Below are 17,323 nucleotides of genomic sequence, written 5' to 3' on the forward strand. Positions count from 1 at the left end.
ATTAGAGCCCTATATTACTTGAGCGATACGTATACTTGCGTTGACAAATTCGACTTTAACATTATTGAATATTATATTTATACATCTTAATCAAATTAGACACATCTATAAAGTCGCGATCAAGTCTTTGGACGATGTTGCTGGAAATTAAATCTTCTAGTAGCGCCATCAAATTCTTGTATTTGTCGATTTACAAAAAGTCGGTCAGGAAGGTTTAATGGTGATTAGGTTTGAGGTTTAATCAAATGACGTCATGAGTGAGTCACTTAACCAAATTAGGGGGATTTCCACATTTTAAGGGGCCATTGGTCCATGGAAACAAGTAGGGTTGGCTAGGTTTTGTGATTAGCGTCTTAAGGATTAAGACATGGTTGTAGCAATTAGGCTTTTGATTAATCGAAAGATTTAGACCAAGTTTTGGGTTTAGGCTAAAAGTTGGGTTTGGGCTTGTATTTGGACTTGGGCTTGGTTTGGGATTGGATCTAAATCAATTGAAGGCTAAACTTGGTCTTAAAAAATGTCATGATGAATTTAGAAAACATTTTTTTTGGAATTGGATTGGCTATGTGGCTCAATTTGATGAAATTTAGTTCTGGGGTCAGTTTGGGGTACTTGGCTTGGGCTTGGGATTTGGGTTTGGAATTGGGTGTAAGTGGGTTTGAATTTGGTTTAAATTGTGCTTGCATATGATGATATTTAATTTGAATTTGAATTTGGGTGAGTTTGAAATTAATTTGGTAGAAATTGGGGGTGATTTAAGAGTTTTGGAAGTTTTAAGGGTAATTTGGTAATTTTGGCCAATTTTGGTAGATTTAGGGAAATTTGGGTACATTGGGAAAATTGGATGGCTAGGATAAGTTTTCGTGAAGTTTTGAGTGAAATTGGGGGGTCTTCACAAGAAAATTTAAGAAGATTTTAGAATTTTTATGTGGGAGTGTTCCATTACAAGTTCTATAGAATAGTCAACAAGAGAGTCATATGACTAGATCCTAGGTTTCTAAAAAGGAGAAACTAGACCTCATAAAAAATAAGGTCAAAAAACCCCTAATAAGTGTGGCATGTTAGACAAGCACACCGCACATATTAGTGTTGACCGAAGCGATCAACAAAACCAACACAATTGTTTAACCCCTCACACTCAGAACAGTGCAGAGAGTCAAATGAGACTTCAAATTTGAGCAAACTGGCAACTTGAAGAAGTCAGAAAAGTTTCTGCTGGGGATTAGCATGTGTATTTTTAAACTGTAATGTGAATTGTTGCCGTGATGTTTGTTCTTTTTGCCTTTATGAAGGGGAGTTTTATGAATTTAGAGGGGCAACCATTAGGATTCCTTCTTGGGAATCTGATAGTCGTGGTGAATTTGATTTACTTTGTGTCGATCTTGATTTCAGTCTTGATTTTGTGTCGTAGAAATTTTTGATTTAGATGAATAAGTGGATCAGGTTGAGATGGAAAGTTTAGGGACTCACAGACAAATCCTGGAAAAAGTAGCAGAAATGGAGATTGCACTATGTTGGGAAGGAAGGTCCGAACACTTAGTATTCCGATCCAAGATAGTGGAGGAGTGTCACATTAGGAAGGGAGGCCTATAAGGATTTGGTATCCCAACCTAAGAGGTGAAGAATTGCACATTAGGAAGGGAGATCCTAGAGGATTTGGTATCCGGGCCTAAGAGGCGGAGAATTGCACATTAGGAAGGGAGATCCCAAAGGCTTTGGTATCCTAACCTAAGAGGTGCAGAATTGCACATTACAAAGGGAAATTCCTGGAGGATTTGTTATCTCAATATAAGAGATAAAGAATTGCACATTAGGAAATTAGATCCCAGAGAATTTGATATCCAGACCTAAGAGGTGGAGAATTGCACATTAAGAAGGGAGATACCCGAGGATTTGGTATCCTGACCTAAGAGGAGGAGAACTGCACATTAGGTAGGTCTAGAATTGCATATTAGGAAGGGCAATCCTGGAGACTAAACCTCCTCTTAAAGCATACTCTAGGACAAATGCCTCTTCGTACATGCTTAGAGGTGTGTTGTCTCACAGCTCCAAAGGTTGTAGTCCTTTGAGATCCGGGTCCGGACAATATCCATATGGCACCTTACTGTCATCTATCTTCCTGAAAGTGATAGGCACCCTTTTTCTTAGCATGTCTGAAATGCAATGCTTTGCCAAATCAGCTCCATTCCCTTTAAGTACTAGAACAGACCCCACAAGTAAGGGAATCATCACTAGTCCTCGAAATTCACCTTGTTCGTCAATATCCAGCTCCTTTTCAAACATTATGTCGTATTTGTTGATGAATGATACTGTGTAGAAGGGTCTCAAAAAATCATGTTGATTTATGTGGGGTAGAATTCAATCCCCCTCCTCGTAGATGTTGATGATGCAACCATTGAGGACAAAGCCCGCTGGTAGGACATGTCAGGAAATCATTCTCTTAATCATCTTCTTTAGCATGGAAGGCATTAGATCCACTTCATCACGTCTTAGGATGCCTAAGGGATTCCCTTTTTTGTTGATGGTGAAGTTAAGAGAACAGCCATGCTGAATAGTAATTTGTCCCTTTCCTCGCATCCACTTCTATGGCTCTAAATACTTTTTTGTTCTCAAACTACATGCACTACCCAAGCCTCTGAGGTGGAACACCCAGTCTATTATCCTTCTTTGCTCAGGTTCTGAAAATTTATTAGTTTATAGTTCCAATTCTTCAAGAATATTGACATAATTTCCCTGTATCAGCTTAAAATGTTCAAAAAACTTTTGGCAAAAATCCTAAAATCTTTCTAGTTCTTCCTTCGAAATGATCTATAACTGCCTCGATTGTGCAAACTGAGGAAAATACAACTTTACATCCTAATTAACCTCGAGTTTCTGCGTTACAGGACTATGATGCTTTCTTCTCTAGAAGCATCACATTACCTGCAACCCACACAAGGCTCAGCTGGCGTATACTCTGGTAAGGAGGGCTCCACAGTTGAAACCATCTCTATTTGTCCCATTAGAGATCTGGGAATTGTATCCCCCACTGACAGATATGGCCTCCGGGCTTCCTCATGCACTGTTGAAACATCAGCTGAAGATACTTCTGCACTCATTCTTCTTTCCAATCAATGAAGCATTCGGTGCTTGCGACTATTCACATTGTGATGTTGTGTGCAAGACAACGTTGCCTTCCTGGGCAGCCTTGGTGGAACTCCCTCCACCAGAGCACAAATGAGCTTCCCTTCTGAATTTAGGGTCATGGATTGTATCTGTTTGGCCCCTTCTGTCAAACTGCTGGTCCTTGGAATTTCATTCCCATCATTTTCAATTTTCCTCTTCTTCGTGGCAGTAGGGACTTCCTTACTCCGAAACTCGAGCACTATTTTCAAACCCTCTTTCTCTTCTGAACTGATCACTTTCAGCAGGGGTCCTTCATAGTCCATTTTGACCTTCTCAAAGTCCAGGTCAAAGTCTACAACGATGCCCTATGCCACCTTTTCTTCATCAAGAGCAAGATTGATGCCATTTATGAAAGAGAAAATTAGTCTTTGTCCCGACATTTCCCTGCAAGAAACAAGAGAAATGTCAGCGAGTTGAATCTCAATCCAAACAAGAACAATATGTTGTTATTAATTTTTTTTTAGATTCATGTATAGATTTTATTACTAGTGTTTACATTTTTAGTTAATTTTATGAGATTCTAAATTTTAGTGCAAAGAAATTTGATTTTATTTATGGAAAATTTTTTCTTTTTATTTATGTTACAAATCATTTTATTGGACCCAATCACAGACAAAATCTTCACCCTGACATTTCTAGTAAATGTCATCTCCAAAGCTTGTTCCCTGAAACATCATGACACATAATACTTCTTCAGATATAGCCCATTGATTGGAAGCTTAGGTCTTTCACCCTAACAGTCCACCCAACTGGTAAGATCATGTAGAGTAGACCATCTCGGCCACGAACGGTCCCTCCCAAGTTGGTTCAAACTTTCCTTTTATCTTTTTATGTACAAGAATAGGTCTTTTAAGAATAAGAACAATGTCACCAACATTGAACATCCTTGGGTGGACCAGCTTGTCGTGGGCTTGTACCATCCTGGCTTGGTATAACTTTCGATTATGTTGCACTGACAGTCGCTTACCTTCAAGACTTTCTAATTCCTTTGGTCTAAGTTTTGTGTTATCTTCTATTATAATCTCGTTGGCTATGATGATCTTGAGAGAGGGTAGCTGCACCTCCAAGGGGAGCATAGCCTCAGTCCCATACACTAATGCGTAGGTTGTAGACTCAGTCAATGTCCTGCACGTCATCCTGTATGCCCACAATGCTTCTAATAGCTTTTCGTCCCATCCTGTTTTGTTGACATCCAACATCTTCTTCAAAATTTGCACCAGGTTCTTGTTGAAAGCCTCTGCTGGGTAGTATATCATAGAATACCTTCAATATATCCCGTGTCTTGATTTTGGTGCTCTTGAAGGCTGAATCGTTGTCCGAGATAATTCTTCGGGGGACACCAAAATAGTAAATAATTTGAGTCTTGAAGAACTGAATAGCATGTTGTGTTGTGATTTCTCGTAACGACACTGCCTGAGGAGAAAAATGATGAGCAAGATAAAATTATTGAACTAAAACTTAGAAGAGAATTCGAGAATATGTTCCAAAAGAACTTTGATTTGAGAAATGAGGATAAGGAGATTGAAAGACCAATAAAAGAAATTTCTAAGTAATTAGAAGAACCTATTTCATCAACTAAGATAAATATAGAAAGACCACCCCCATTTACTTAGTATCAGGGGGAAGAATTAGAAGATAACTTGAGCAGAAGAGTAACTAAGTTGAATTTGATCGAATTTGATCCAAAATCTGAATTATCTAGAAAGAATCCAATCCAAAATTTGGGAGATCTTAAATTATCATATAATGAACCATTTCTTATAAATTTTAAGGATGATATTAATATACAAATTAAGAAAATTATTAGAAGAAGATTGGATCTAGAAAGAAATATGAGGAACAATGGTATGAATCAATCTGAAAAGGAAAAGCTGAAAGAAAAATTAAAATTTGAGGATTTTGTAGGACTCCTTGGATTCAGAAAAGATTGGGCAATTGATCAAGGATTGCTTAAATAGAAATTTGATATAGGAGGAATTATTTGTCGGGCTGGTGACGTTAAACCAAACACTTTATAGGAGGCAACTCATAGTATCAGTGTGGTTTGATTTAATATGCTAGGGTGTCATAATTGTTAGTGTTGTAATATGTCTGCTTTAGTGTGGATTGATTAGTTTGATTGATGATTGATGGATGTTTGGATTGTTAGTGGTTTGATTTTATCTTTATGTGTCATGAGAGAGGTGATTTCTTAACTTCTTATTATGGCTAAACTTCTATATTCTCTTGTAGTAGTTGGATTTATGAGTCCACTATGACTTGGGTCTCACCCGGACTTGAGTTTTACAAGAGACATCGTGAATTTGAACAGTGACAGATCCATCTCAACTTTGTTACTTCCTATTTCTGACCTTATTTTCATTTGGTAGGAGTCATGAACCTATTTGATAAGTAACATGTGGATGATCTTACATTATCCTTATAACTGTTAGAGATGCTTAATTAAAGGGATATGGTGATTCCTGAGGTTGGTGCACGCGAACCAATATATAAGGGATAATCTTATCTTTAGGATTATAATATATAAAATCATTTAAAATGTACCTAATTTATTAGAGTAGTGATTTCGTTAGAATTTGGAAGTAAGTTAGTGAGAAGTGATGAGTTAGAGGACGAATTGACCACATTTATGATGTGTTTTTGTGTTACAATTTTATATAAGACTTGAAGAACATTTTTATTCCAATGCTGATACATGTTATGCTAGTTAGACTTTTGCTTAGTCAATTTCATTCAGGCATGCTTAATTTTGATTTACTTTATGTTGCATATTGTTATGTCCCGATGAATACTTGTAGATGTTCTTGATAGATATTTGTGGTAAATATAATTCCTGAACTATTTTTTTTCATGCTTATATTATCTGTATTAAAAGCTATACATGTTAAAAATTAAGCTTGGGGGTAGGAAGAAAAATAAATTTTAAAGTTAGTATACTTCCTTTTAATTTAATATTATTGCAAGCACGTTTTAAGCTAGATTTACTTTCTATTGCAGTCATTTTATTTTGATTATGCATGTATATGAATTTGATAGGATGCTATAGTAGCAAGTTGATTCAACTTTTACTTTTTCTTTCTGCTACATTTTATGAAATTAATGGCAAAATATTTAAAAATTCAAGTTTGGGGTGAAGAAAAATTTTTAAAACTTAACTTTATTTGTCCTAAGTAGTTTGTATTTAATTTAATATTTCTTTTAAAATGATTTGTGGTATGTGGTGTTATCTTTAGTTTATTATAACTTTAATTTTAGGAATGTTAGAAAAATAACTTAGTTGAAATCCTATGTGAAGAAACTGTCCTAGATTTAAGATATTATGTAGGAAACATTAGGAAAATGATTTTGCTATTTATGGTAGAAAGGAGTTAAATATTTGTAAATCTAAGATTCTTAGATTTATAATTATTGAGAATTGAGCCTTTATTGAAACCTTTTTCAAACTAATACTTACACTTTTAAAAGTGAGGGAAAGCTTTGAGTTTGGGACTTTACATAGAGAATAATGAAATTCAAAATTATTAAAGACCTATCCAGATATAGTAATTCTCACATAAAAAGAAAATAAAAGAGTACGGATTATACGGAATAAAAAGATCCTTAAAGAAAAAAAAAAGAAAAAAAAGGGAGAAAAAGAAAAAGAAAAGTAAAAAGAATATATGTGAGGAGAAGCTTGAGGAGAAGCCTAATAAAAAATTGGTTTCACTTGAATTTTTTTAAGAGAAAAGACTTAGAAACAATCCTAAGCTTATTCTTATTTCAAAAAAGTTTTGGTCAAATTGGTATAGATAAGATGTGTAAATTCTATTTTAAACTTTCTGTGAATCTTTAGTTTGACAAGTTTCAATAACTTTTGAAGTAAATAGAAAATCAGGATTTTCAAGTTGAATATGAGATATTTTTACACTCTAGTACTAGGTTGATTTGCTAGAATTTCTACTCCTATTCTAAGATTTCTAATCATTCCTCCATTTTCTCAACACACACACACACACACACACATAAACACACACACACACACACACACATCACACACACACACACACATAATTTTTCTGTCATAAAATCACTAATTTATAATGTAGGGACGAATTTCCAAGAGTTTCCCTAGCTGTTAAAAAAAGCTCGTTGTTCGCGAACATTTTAAGTTCGGCTCGTCGAGGAGTTCATGTTCGATTCAATCGATAATAAAACGAGACGAACATGAATAATTTTTTTTCGTTCGGTTTATAGATGAACCAAACACGAACAACCATTTGTTCGATCATATATAATTTAATATATTTTAAAAATAATTATATACTCTAAATATTTATCAGAATTTAAAAAATTAAAATTTAAAATTTATAATCTGATTTTCAAGTTCGCCTCTTAGCTTATGTTAAATTCTATAATTTCATATTTATCTTCAGATTTGTCTCTTAGCTTAACTTTTTTTATATTTCTTTTAGATTTATTTAGTTTCTTCCAGTAAAACCTAGTTTTTGGGAATGAAATCTCGCATATTGTCTCTAGATCTGAATTTCTTACGAATGAGATATGATATATGGTTTTATTGTGAGCTATGATTAAACTATTTTGCGTTTGTGATGTGATTAATACTTGTTTAAACATTAATTTCATATAGGTTTAAGCTTTTGAAAGATTTAGAACAACTTGAACAATTCGAACAAAACAAACAAATTTGTATGATTTCGAATAATTCCAACAATTCGAATAATTCGAACAATTCAAATATTTCAAACATTTCAAACATATTTCAAACAAATCAAACTGAACACAAACATTAACTTCACGAACAATTTCAAACACGAGTCTATTTCAAACACACATAATTTTAAACGAGCTGAACACGAACGCGACCCTTGACACCCCTTCAAAATTGGTCCAAATTCAATGCATTTAGAGAAATAACCTTTTCTGGCGCCATTTTCGAGCGTCGTTGGTGACGTCTCTCTGGATTCTGGCTCCATTGGCGCCACCCTGCAGCAGCTTGGAAGCATGTTTGGTTTTAGAAGGATTGCTTTACTTGCATGGTTTTTAAATTTCTCATTTCTACTGTGCTATTGTGATGTCATACTGATTTTTAGTTGTACTTTTTTTTTCAGTCTAAGAATTATAAGAGGCTCACGCTTTGCTGTGGACCCTGGTCTTTTGATGCCACTTGCTGGGCCTTTTTCTCTGGATGCAAGATGATTATGGTATTGTTTGTTATTTTTTTGGTTGTTACCTGAGGATTTCTTCATACTTCACATATCATTTGTTTAGATGGGCTTGAGTCTTTTCTGTGGTGGCTCGCTGCTTTTTTCAATTACCTTTTGGAAAGGGCTTACCTCTTTTTGGTTACTCGATTCTTTCACAATTGTTTAAGGGGTTTTTTCTCCTTTTGCTATGCTGCATGTTGGTATTGTTTTAGCCTCTATTTTGTGGGCTATTTTGTTGCTCATCTAGCCTTCAATGTTATCCGGAACTCGTGGAAGTTTGTACTTTGGAAGGATTTAAATGTTTCTATGCTTGAGCTATTCTCTCCACCGTTTCACTCCGTTTAGCGATGTTTCGCCTTGTTTTAGTTCTGTTTCGCTCCTAATAGTTATACCTACAAGATAAGTATGAAAAAAACTTTCTTAAAAGTATTATTTCATTCAGAAACATGTAATAAATGTAAAAGAGAATAATTGTACAAAGACATATCGAAATGTGCTAAGTCAGAATTTTCTTTCTTGTTTGTTTTGGCTCCAAATTGCACCGTTTTCACTTCCTTTTCCCCAAAAGTCCATTTCTTGTACATGAAGTTAAAAATTTACAAAATATCTTCCTTTAAAGTGCAATATCACTAAAATTTAGTATTAAATGTTTGTAAAAAAGTTGTCCTTTTTTAAGCATATCGTTACACACAGGTTTTCCAGGTTTTCTACTATTTTACTCACTTGCCTGCTTACTCTCTTTGCATAATTGTTGTGTGGAAATTGTACTGTGGGCTTTGTCCTGCTGCATTGGGGATTATATTTGTCTCATACACCTGCCTAGGGGAGGTTCTTGTCGCTTCTAGATAAATTTTACTATTCCTCTAACCTTGGATAATCTGAATCTCGTTTACTTTGTTTGTTTTTCTTGGGTTGTTATCCTATTTACTCTCTATGTCTACAACTTAAAGGAGTTTTTCCCCTTGGTGAAGGCTTTCTTGGAAGCATGTTTGGTTTTAGAAAGATTGCTTTACTTGCATGGTTTTTAAATTTCTCATTTCTACTGCGCTATTGTGATGTCATACTGTTTTTTAGTTGTACTTTTTTTTCAGTCTAAGAATTATAAGAGGCTCACGCTTTGCTGTGGACCCTGGTCTTTTGATGCCACTTGCTGGGCCTTTTTCTCTGGATGCAAGATGATTATGGTATTGTTTGTTATTTTTTTGGTTGTTATATATATATATATATATATATATAAACATGCATATACATACATGTTTATATATTCAATAAGCATCTTATTAAATATAAATTGAAGATACAACATCAAGTACGATGTTTTATTGACGACGAGACTGAAAAAGGACATATCATATAGAAAATTACATAAAATAACGATAATAATTTAATTTGTTTAAAATTTAATGAAATATACATAAATGTATACGATCTTATTTTATTAATTTTATCTTGCGGACATAAGATACACATGAATACCAAAAATTGCTAACAAATTGCATTAGTTTTATTAAGACTTTCACAATTGAAGCCCAAGATAGGAACACATGACCAGAATCTCACATTTAATATAAAAAAATTAAAATGGAGATAGATTAAATTAGATATTGGAGAAAATATAATACTTATGAAACAATTTAATTATTTCAGAATAGTTCATTATAATTAGTATTTCTTATTTCTATAATCTATTTTAATTTTTTCAGTAAATCATTTATTATTCTATGTATGTTTTGGTGAGCACGTGTCATCCTTGGCGTAATTTCTCTTAAAAATATGATTTATTATTTATTTACAATGATTTTAAAATATATTAAGTATGAGGTTATTTTGTTTTAAAATATCATTCAAATTTATTAAAAATTATTTATTATACTTATGCAACATTATTTGACTACATATTATCCTATCATCATGATAAATTAATTATTTATTTCAAACATAAAATCATAAATATTTAAAAAAATGATATAATTTGAATATTTCCAAATTTTATTAAAGGTAGTCTTTTAGCAACTTTTTTTTTTTTTAACAATCTTCAATATTTTTTATTATATTTTCACTTGATCATATATTTTTTTATGTTGCATCTCTATTTTTTGTTATTTAATTTTTTTAATCTATCTAATGTACTTGACGCACATACAATTAATTCTAGTTAAAAAATATTACATCAGTGGTACGCACGTAGAGTAACGTGCGCAACCAATGAAATCACGACACGACATCCTGCGCGACAGAGAAAAAAAATGGCGTAGTAATACAGAGAATATTCCCCCTGTGTTATTCATGTGTTATCGTGTGTTATTCATGTGTTATTGTGTCATGAGAATATTCCTGGTGTTATAATAACACAACAACACATCAATAACACATGAATAACACACAATAACACATGAATAACACGGGGTAAAATATTCTCCCGTATTACTGCGCCGTTTTTTCCTCTATCGGGAATATTCCTGATATTATTCATGTGTTATTGTGTCCTGAAAATATTTTTAATATTATAATAACACAATAATACATAAATAACACAATAAATATTTATGTGCGGTGTCTTTTTTTTTTTTTTTTTTCCTGTCACGCATATCGTGGGTGATATTTTTTCGTGTTCTATGCGTATGAATCTCCAAACCGGATCGAGTGAGAAAGTAGAACTTTGGTTTTCATACATCCTTCGGAGGTTTAGTTCGGTCTTCCCGAAGTCGTTTTCTTTCTATTCATTTCCAATCATAGAATTTGTCGTCCTCTTCTGGTGCAAATGCTGTTTTGCCCTTTTTTCTCCATAATTGCAAGTGCCGATGTATATCGCGAGCAACTAATTTTGTTGTGGTTCCATGCAATTTCACAACTCTTACTGGCAAAATTTTTTTTTTTCCACATCATTAACTTCTTCGTCTTTTTTAATTAGAAAGCTTCGCTTTTCTTCTCTGATGTCATTCTTTGTATATGAAGATGACTGCCGCAGAAGTTGCAACTCCTAAGATCGCAATACTTGGATCTGGCATCTTTGTTCGCACACAGTACATTCCTAGACTGAGGGAGTTGGCTGATTTGGTGGTTGTGAAAACAATCTGGAGTCGTACTGAGGTATGCGTTATATTAGTATTATTTCTTTGCATAATGTGTGTTCTTACATTCATATATTGATGTACCAAATGGACCTGGCTCTAATTGGTATTCGCCATGATTTTTAGGGCAGTGTTTGAGATCTTGTGGATGCGACATAAAGAAATTCTCTTGCTCTCCTTGTGAATTTGAATTTGTAATTTCTCTTGTGCCCGGACAAAATATTTTTTTGGGACATTCCTTGGTTGAAATCGGAAGCTCAGCCGACAGGCTAAGGTGGTTTGCATGAAAAAAAAAAAAAAAAATACTAACTAACCTTATGCTCATTCTATCTTAAATAAAATCTTTGGGAAATTTATCTATCACTTATATGGTATGTAGTTCAATTTCCCCAAAAAAAAGAATACACTGAACTAGATAAAACAAATTCACTTCCTTTATTATTATGTTTGTATGAATTGTACCATTGCTTTGCTATTCACTTAATTTAATCCAATACATGGACAATAGTATGCACAGACCCCCATGTTATCATAATAATATTAATTACAGATCTTATCTGAGATATAATTTAACAATTCAAACTGAAATGGTGCAATTTTTGCCATTTTTCAAACTTTTTGTATCATGTTATCATGACATTATTGATCATCCTAACTTGAACTCGAATATTTTGTTTTAGCCTCTCAAATTTCATGGCATACATGCAGAATTCTGCAAAAGCTGCAGCAGAGCTTGCCCGTGACTTCTCTCCAAATGTAGAATTTAAATGGGGTGAAGTGGGGCTTGATGATATTATGCAAGATGATTCTATACTTGGAGTTGCAGTTGTTCTTGCTGGACAAGTTCAGGTCTGACTTGATACGGAGAAAAGTTGACTTTGTCAATAACTACTCCATTTTGCTTTAGCCTCATGCTTTTGATTCATTAATTTGTTACTTCATTCCCCACTTATTTAACCAATCAGAACTACTTGAGATTGCTGTTATCATAATGGTCATATATGATCCGGTTACTCATAAGCCGCTTTTTTTTATTTCTCTATGCGAGTAATGTTACATTGTGCCTGATTTCACACATAATTTTCATTGATTTGTTTTGGAACTTTGAAACTCATGTCTAGACATATCCTATTTGGATTAAGGCATCTGGAAAAAGTTCAACAGGAGACAGCTGCCCGGAAGCAAAGTTAGTTGTGCTATCTTATGTTAGCTTAGTCCTTAAGAGTTTTAGTGTCCCAATGTTTTCAATCTCCAAACATTTGGCGGTGATGGAAGGAATTACTATTTGTTAGTGTTTTGGTATGCTAAGGTTGTAAATGTCCTATCCTATGAACAACAACAACAACAACAATAACAACAACAACAACAATAAGCCTTTATCCCACTAAGTGGGATCGACTACATGAATCCATATCGCAGCATGAATACTTTTTATCCATTGCGTCATATTATGTCATATTTTCATTTAGCTCTAATAGATTAAGACCATTTTTTATACAATATGCCCAAGTTCTTTTAGGTCATTTTAAGATCATTTTTTATACAATATGCCCATGTTCTTTTAGGTCATCCTCTGCCTTTCTTAACATAAGTCAAATCTAAAACATCTACTCTCTTAATAGGATCATCAGATGGTCAACGTTTAATGTGACTAATTCATCTAAGACGACTCTCTCTAATCTTGTCTGTCACTGGAGTTACACCAACCCTATAACGTATATATTCGTTTCGTTTTTTATCTCTAACTGTCAAGCCACTCATGCACCTAAGCGTTCTCATGTCAACAACACTTAACTTTTTATTAATAAGATCAATTTTATTTCAAAAATTTCATTGAAAAGTTTATCAAAATAGCTCACCATCCATGTTAAATATCTTTCTCTAAGAAAAACACTTTTTGATTTTCATGTTTAATAAGTTTTACTTTAATTAATTTTTTTTTTCCTATTTGTTTGGTTTGTTTATACATATATTTTTTACCCTCTTTGATCACTAAAAACAAAATTTTTAGCGTCACGAATTGTTCTCTTAGATTCTGTAAGGTTCAACTTAAAACCTATGTAATTCAACTTAAAACCTATGTAATTGTTCTCTTAGTATAACTACTCCATTTTGCTTTAGCCTCATGCTTTTGATTCATTAATTTGTTACTTCATTCCCCACTTATTTAACCAATCAGAACTACTTGAGATTGCTGTTATCATAATGGTCATATATGATCCGGTTACTCATAAGCCGCTTTTTTTTATTTCTCTATGCGAGTAATGTTACATTGTGCCTGATTTCACACATAATTTTCATTGATTTGTTTTGGAACTTTGAAACTCATGTCTAGACATATCCTATTTGGATTAAGGCATCTGGAAAAAGTTCAACAGGAGACAGTTGCCCGGAAGCAAAGTTAGTTGTGCTAGCTTATGTTAGCTTAGTCCTTAAGTGTTTTAGTGTCCCAATGTTTTCAATCTCCAAACATTTGGCGGTGATGGAAGGAATTACTATTTGTTAGTGTTTTGGTATGCTAAGGTTGTAAATGTCCTATCCTATGAACAACAACAACAACAACAATAACAACAACAACAACAATAAGCCTTTATCCCACTAAGTGGGATCGACTACATGAATCCATATCTCCAATGCGCCCTATTGAGTGTCATATTTTCATTTAACTCTAATAGATTAAGATCATTTTTTATACAATATGCCCAAGTTCTTTTAGGTCATTCTCTGCCTTTCTTAATATAAGTCAAATCTAAAACATCTACTCTCTTAATAGGATCATCAGATGGTCAACGTTTAATGTGACTAATTCATCTAAGACGACTCTCTCTAATCTTGTCTGTCACTGGAGTTACACCAACCCTATAACGTATATATTCGTTTCGTATTTTATCTCTAACTGTCAAGCCACTCATGCACCTAAGCGTTCTCATGTCAACAACACTTAACTTTTTATTAATAAGATCAATTTTATTTCAAAAATTTCATTGAAAAGTTTATCAAAATAGCTCACCATCCATGTTAAATATCTTTCTCTAAGAAAAACACTTTTTGATTTTCATGTTTAATAAGTTTTACTTTAATTAATTTTTTTTTTCCTATTTGTTTGGTTTGTTTATACATATATTTTTTACCCTCTTTGATCACTAAAAACAAAATTTTTAGCGTCACGAATTGTTCTCTTAGATTCTGTAAGGTTCAACTTAAAACCTATGTAATTCAACTTAAAACCTATGTAATTGTTCTCTTAGTCATAACTAAGGGAAAAAGCTATGGGCTTAAAACCTATCTCTGATGTAATTCAACTAAAATAAGAAAATACTTGATCAATCCTCATTCTGTTTGAACACAAGTAACAACTCTAACATACATATTTTTAATGACTTGAATATAAGTCATATCAACACATTTCTTCTCTAGAACTTTCCAAAGGACTTCTCTTAAAACCTTATTGTAAGTTTTTTCTAAATCAATAAAAATTATATGTAGATCCTCCTCATTCTCTGTGTACTTCTCTATTAAAGTTCTAAATAAATGTATAGCTTCCATGGTGGACCTGCTAGGTATAAATCTAAACTAATCGTTAGAAATCTTTGTATCATGTCTTAACCTATATTCAATTACTCTCTTCCATAATTTTGAAAGTATGACACATTAACTTTTATTCTTTATAATTTGCATAGACTTGTGCATCCCCTTTATTCTTAAAAATTGGGACCAAAATACTCTTCCTCTACTCCTCAGACATCTTTTTGGTTCTTAAACTAATATTAAAGAGTTTAGTAAGCCAAAAAACTCCCAATTCTTCTAAATATTTCTACACTTCAATTGGGATATCATCATGTCCCTACTGATTTTCAATAATTAGTTTTTTTAAAGAACTCTCAACTTCTTTTTTACAAATGCAACAATAAGATGAAACTGTTTTATTATTATTAACGATATTAAGATTAATAAGGTCAATTTTATTTCAAAAATTTCATTGAAAAGTTTATCAAAATAGCTCACCACCCATGTTAAATATCTTCCTCTAAGAAAAACACTTTTTGATTTTCATGTTTAATAAATTTTACTTGAATTAAATTTTTTTTTTCCCTATTTTTTTTCCTATTTGTTTGGTTAGTTTATACATATATTTTTTACCCTCTTTGATTACTAAAAACAAAATTTTTAGCGTCACGAATTGTTCTCTTAGATTCTCTAAGGTTCAACTTATATTTTTTTTCGTTTTCTAAGCTTTTATATCTAATTTTTATAGCACAACTTATATTTTATCTTTTCTTGCACATTATTATTACACCACAACCTATTTTTATTTATTAATTTTTTTTTATTCTCCATATCTTTTGCCACTTGTTTAATATTGCTTGTTACTTTATCTCACATAGAATTTGTTACTTCATGAACATATAAACTCTTGAAATCTTGAATTACTCATTAAAATATTTTTGTTTGTGTCTTTTAGATGCACCAATCCGCTTCTATGACAATATTTTCTTGTATTTTTGATTTTATAACTTTTCATCTTAAAATCCAGAACTAATGTTCTATGTCAAGTGCTTAAATTTTTGCTTGGAATGAATTTACAATCTTTACACTGTCAACAACGATCTCTTTTTCTCATAAGAAAATAATCAAATTATGTTTTATTAGATCCATTCTTATAAGTAACAATAAGTTCATCTCTTCTCTTAAATAAAGTATTAACAGTAAGAAAACCATGCACTAAAGCAAAAATCAAATATGGTTCTGCCTTCTTTTTTACTCACTCAAAAACTGTAGTCATTATGAATATTTCTAAAATGTTCCACCACTCTACCAACATGTCCATTTAAATATCTTCTATTAAAAATTCTTGTTTTAAGGGTTATCATTTGTATTAATTTTTCTAGGTTATTCCAGAATTTTTCTTTTGAACTGATATCTAAAGCTGCTTTTAAAAATCATAATATCAACAACAATTTTTAGGGTTATTATTACCTCTCAATTCTATTAATTTTTACAACATTATCTTTCAAACTCTTCTATAATTATAATTATACCTACACCATTTCTAGTGTGACTTCTACCTGAATACCAAAGATTAAAATCTAAGCTCTCTATCTTCTTAGCCTTTTCTTAACTCATTTATTTTCTTGAATACATAATATATTTAACTTCCTATGAATAATAATATCAATTTATTCCATTAATTTATCTGCGAGAGTACCTATATTTCTAGATCTTATCCTAATATTAGTTTCATGGACAAAATTCTTTACTCACATCCGTCCGTAATGTGAGACCCTTACTTATTTGACACTACACTCGGACGCCGGTGTAACAACCCTTGCACACTTTTCACTGTATTCAGGTCATACAGCGCTTCGCTTCTAGGAGATGCCCTAACATTTACACAAGGATTTAAATGATTCATGTTATGATTTTTTGACAAATTATGCGTTGGTTATCGACTACCTAACGCAACCCTCCACTTTTTACATCTGGGGCTTGGGACTGGGCAATGACAGTGTTAATGTCCTATCGTATGATCATTAACTGAAATTTATTGTTAAATCTACTAGTTCGGCTAATGGTTGAACAGTCAATGAACCATTAGTCCTTTATTAAAATAGGAAATTTCCTTGCATTGGGATAAGTCTATATGAAGATGGGTTTCAAACCTAACTTTTTTATCCTTAGTTATTTGAGTTTCTCTTGGAACAGTGCGTGGATATTCAGTTCTCCTATGATAGTTTCAAACACAAGCCTCAACCATTTCAATATAAATTTGTTTATAAAATTATGACAATCGAGTATGAGAATACTCCAATTTAACTTACTATCATTTCAGTACATTTAAGATTTTCTTGAGAACTCGAAACTATTGTGAAGCACATTTTTTTT

The 17,323-nt window shown here is 32.6% G+C and overlaps 1 protein-coding gene across 6 annotated transcripts; it reads left to right on the top strand.

The window, feature by feature from the left end:
* Positions 1–10,958: 10,958 nt before the first annotated feature.
* Positions 10,959–12,289, top strand: LOC110039321 (scyllo-inositol 2-dehydrogenase (NADP(+))-like; the record flags this gene model as incomplete). Of its 6 annotated transcripts, none has more annotated exon segments than XM_020744348.1 (3): positions 10,959–11,052; positions 11,325–11,459; positions 12,149–12,289. In XM_020744348.1, coding segments are annotated over 2 exon segments (276 nt in total), but the record flags the coding sequence as incomplete, so codon positions are not given.
* Between the last annotated feature and the right edge of the window lie 5,034 nt (positions 12,290–17,323).

This window comes from Phalaenopsis equestris, unplaced genomic scaffold (genome assembly GCF_001263595.1).
Source record: "Phalaenopsis equestris unplaced genomic scaffold, ASM126359v1 Scaffold000002, whole genome shotgun sequence".
Taxonomy (NCBI): domain Eukaryota; kingdom Viridiplantae; phylum Streptophyta; class Magnoliopsida; order Asparagales; family Orchidaceae; genus Phalaenopsis; species Phalaenopsis equestris.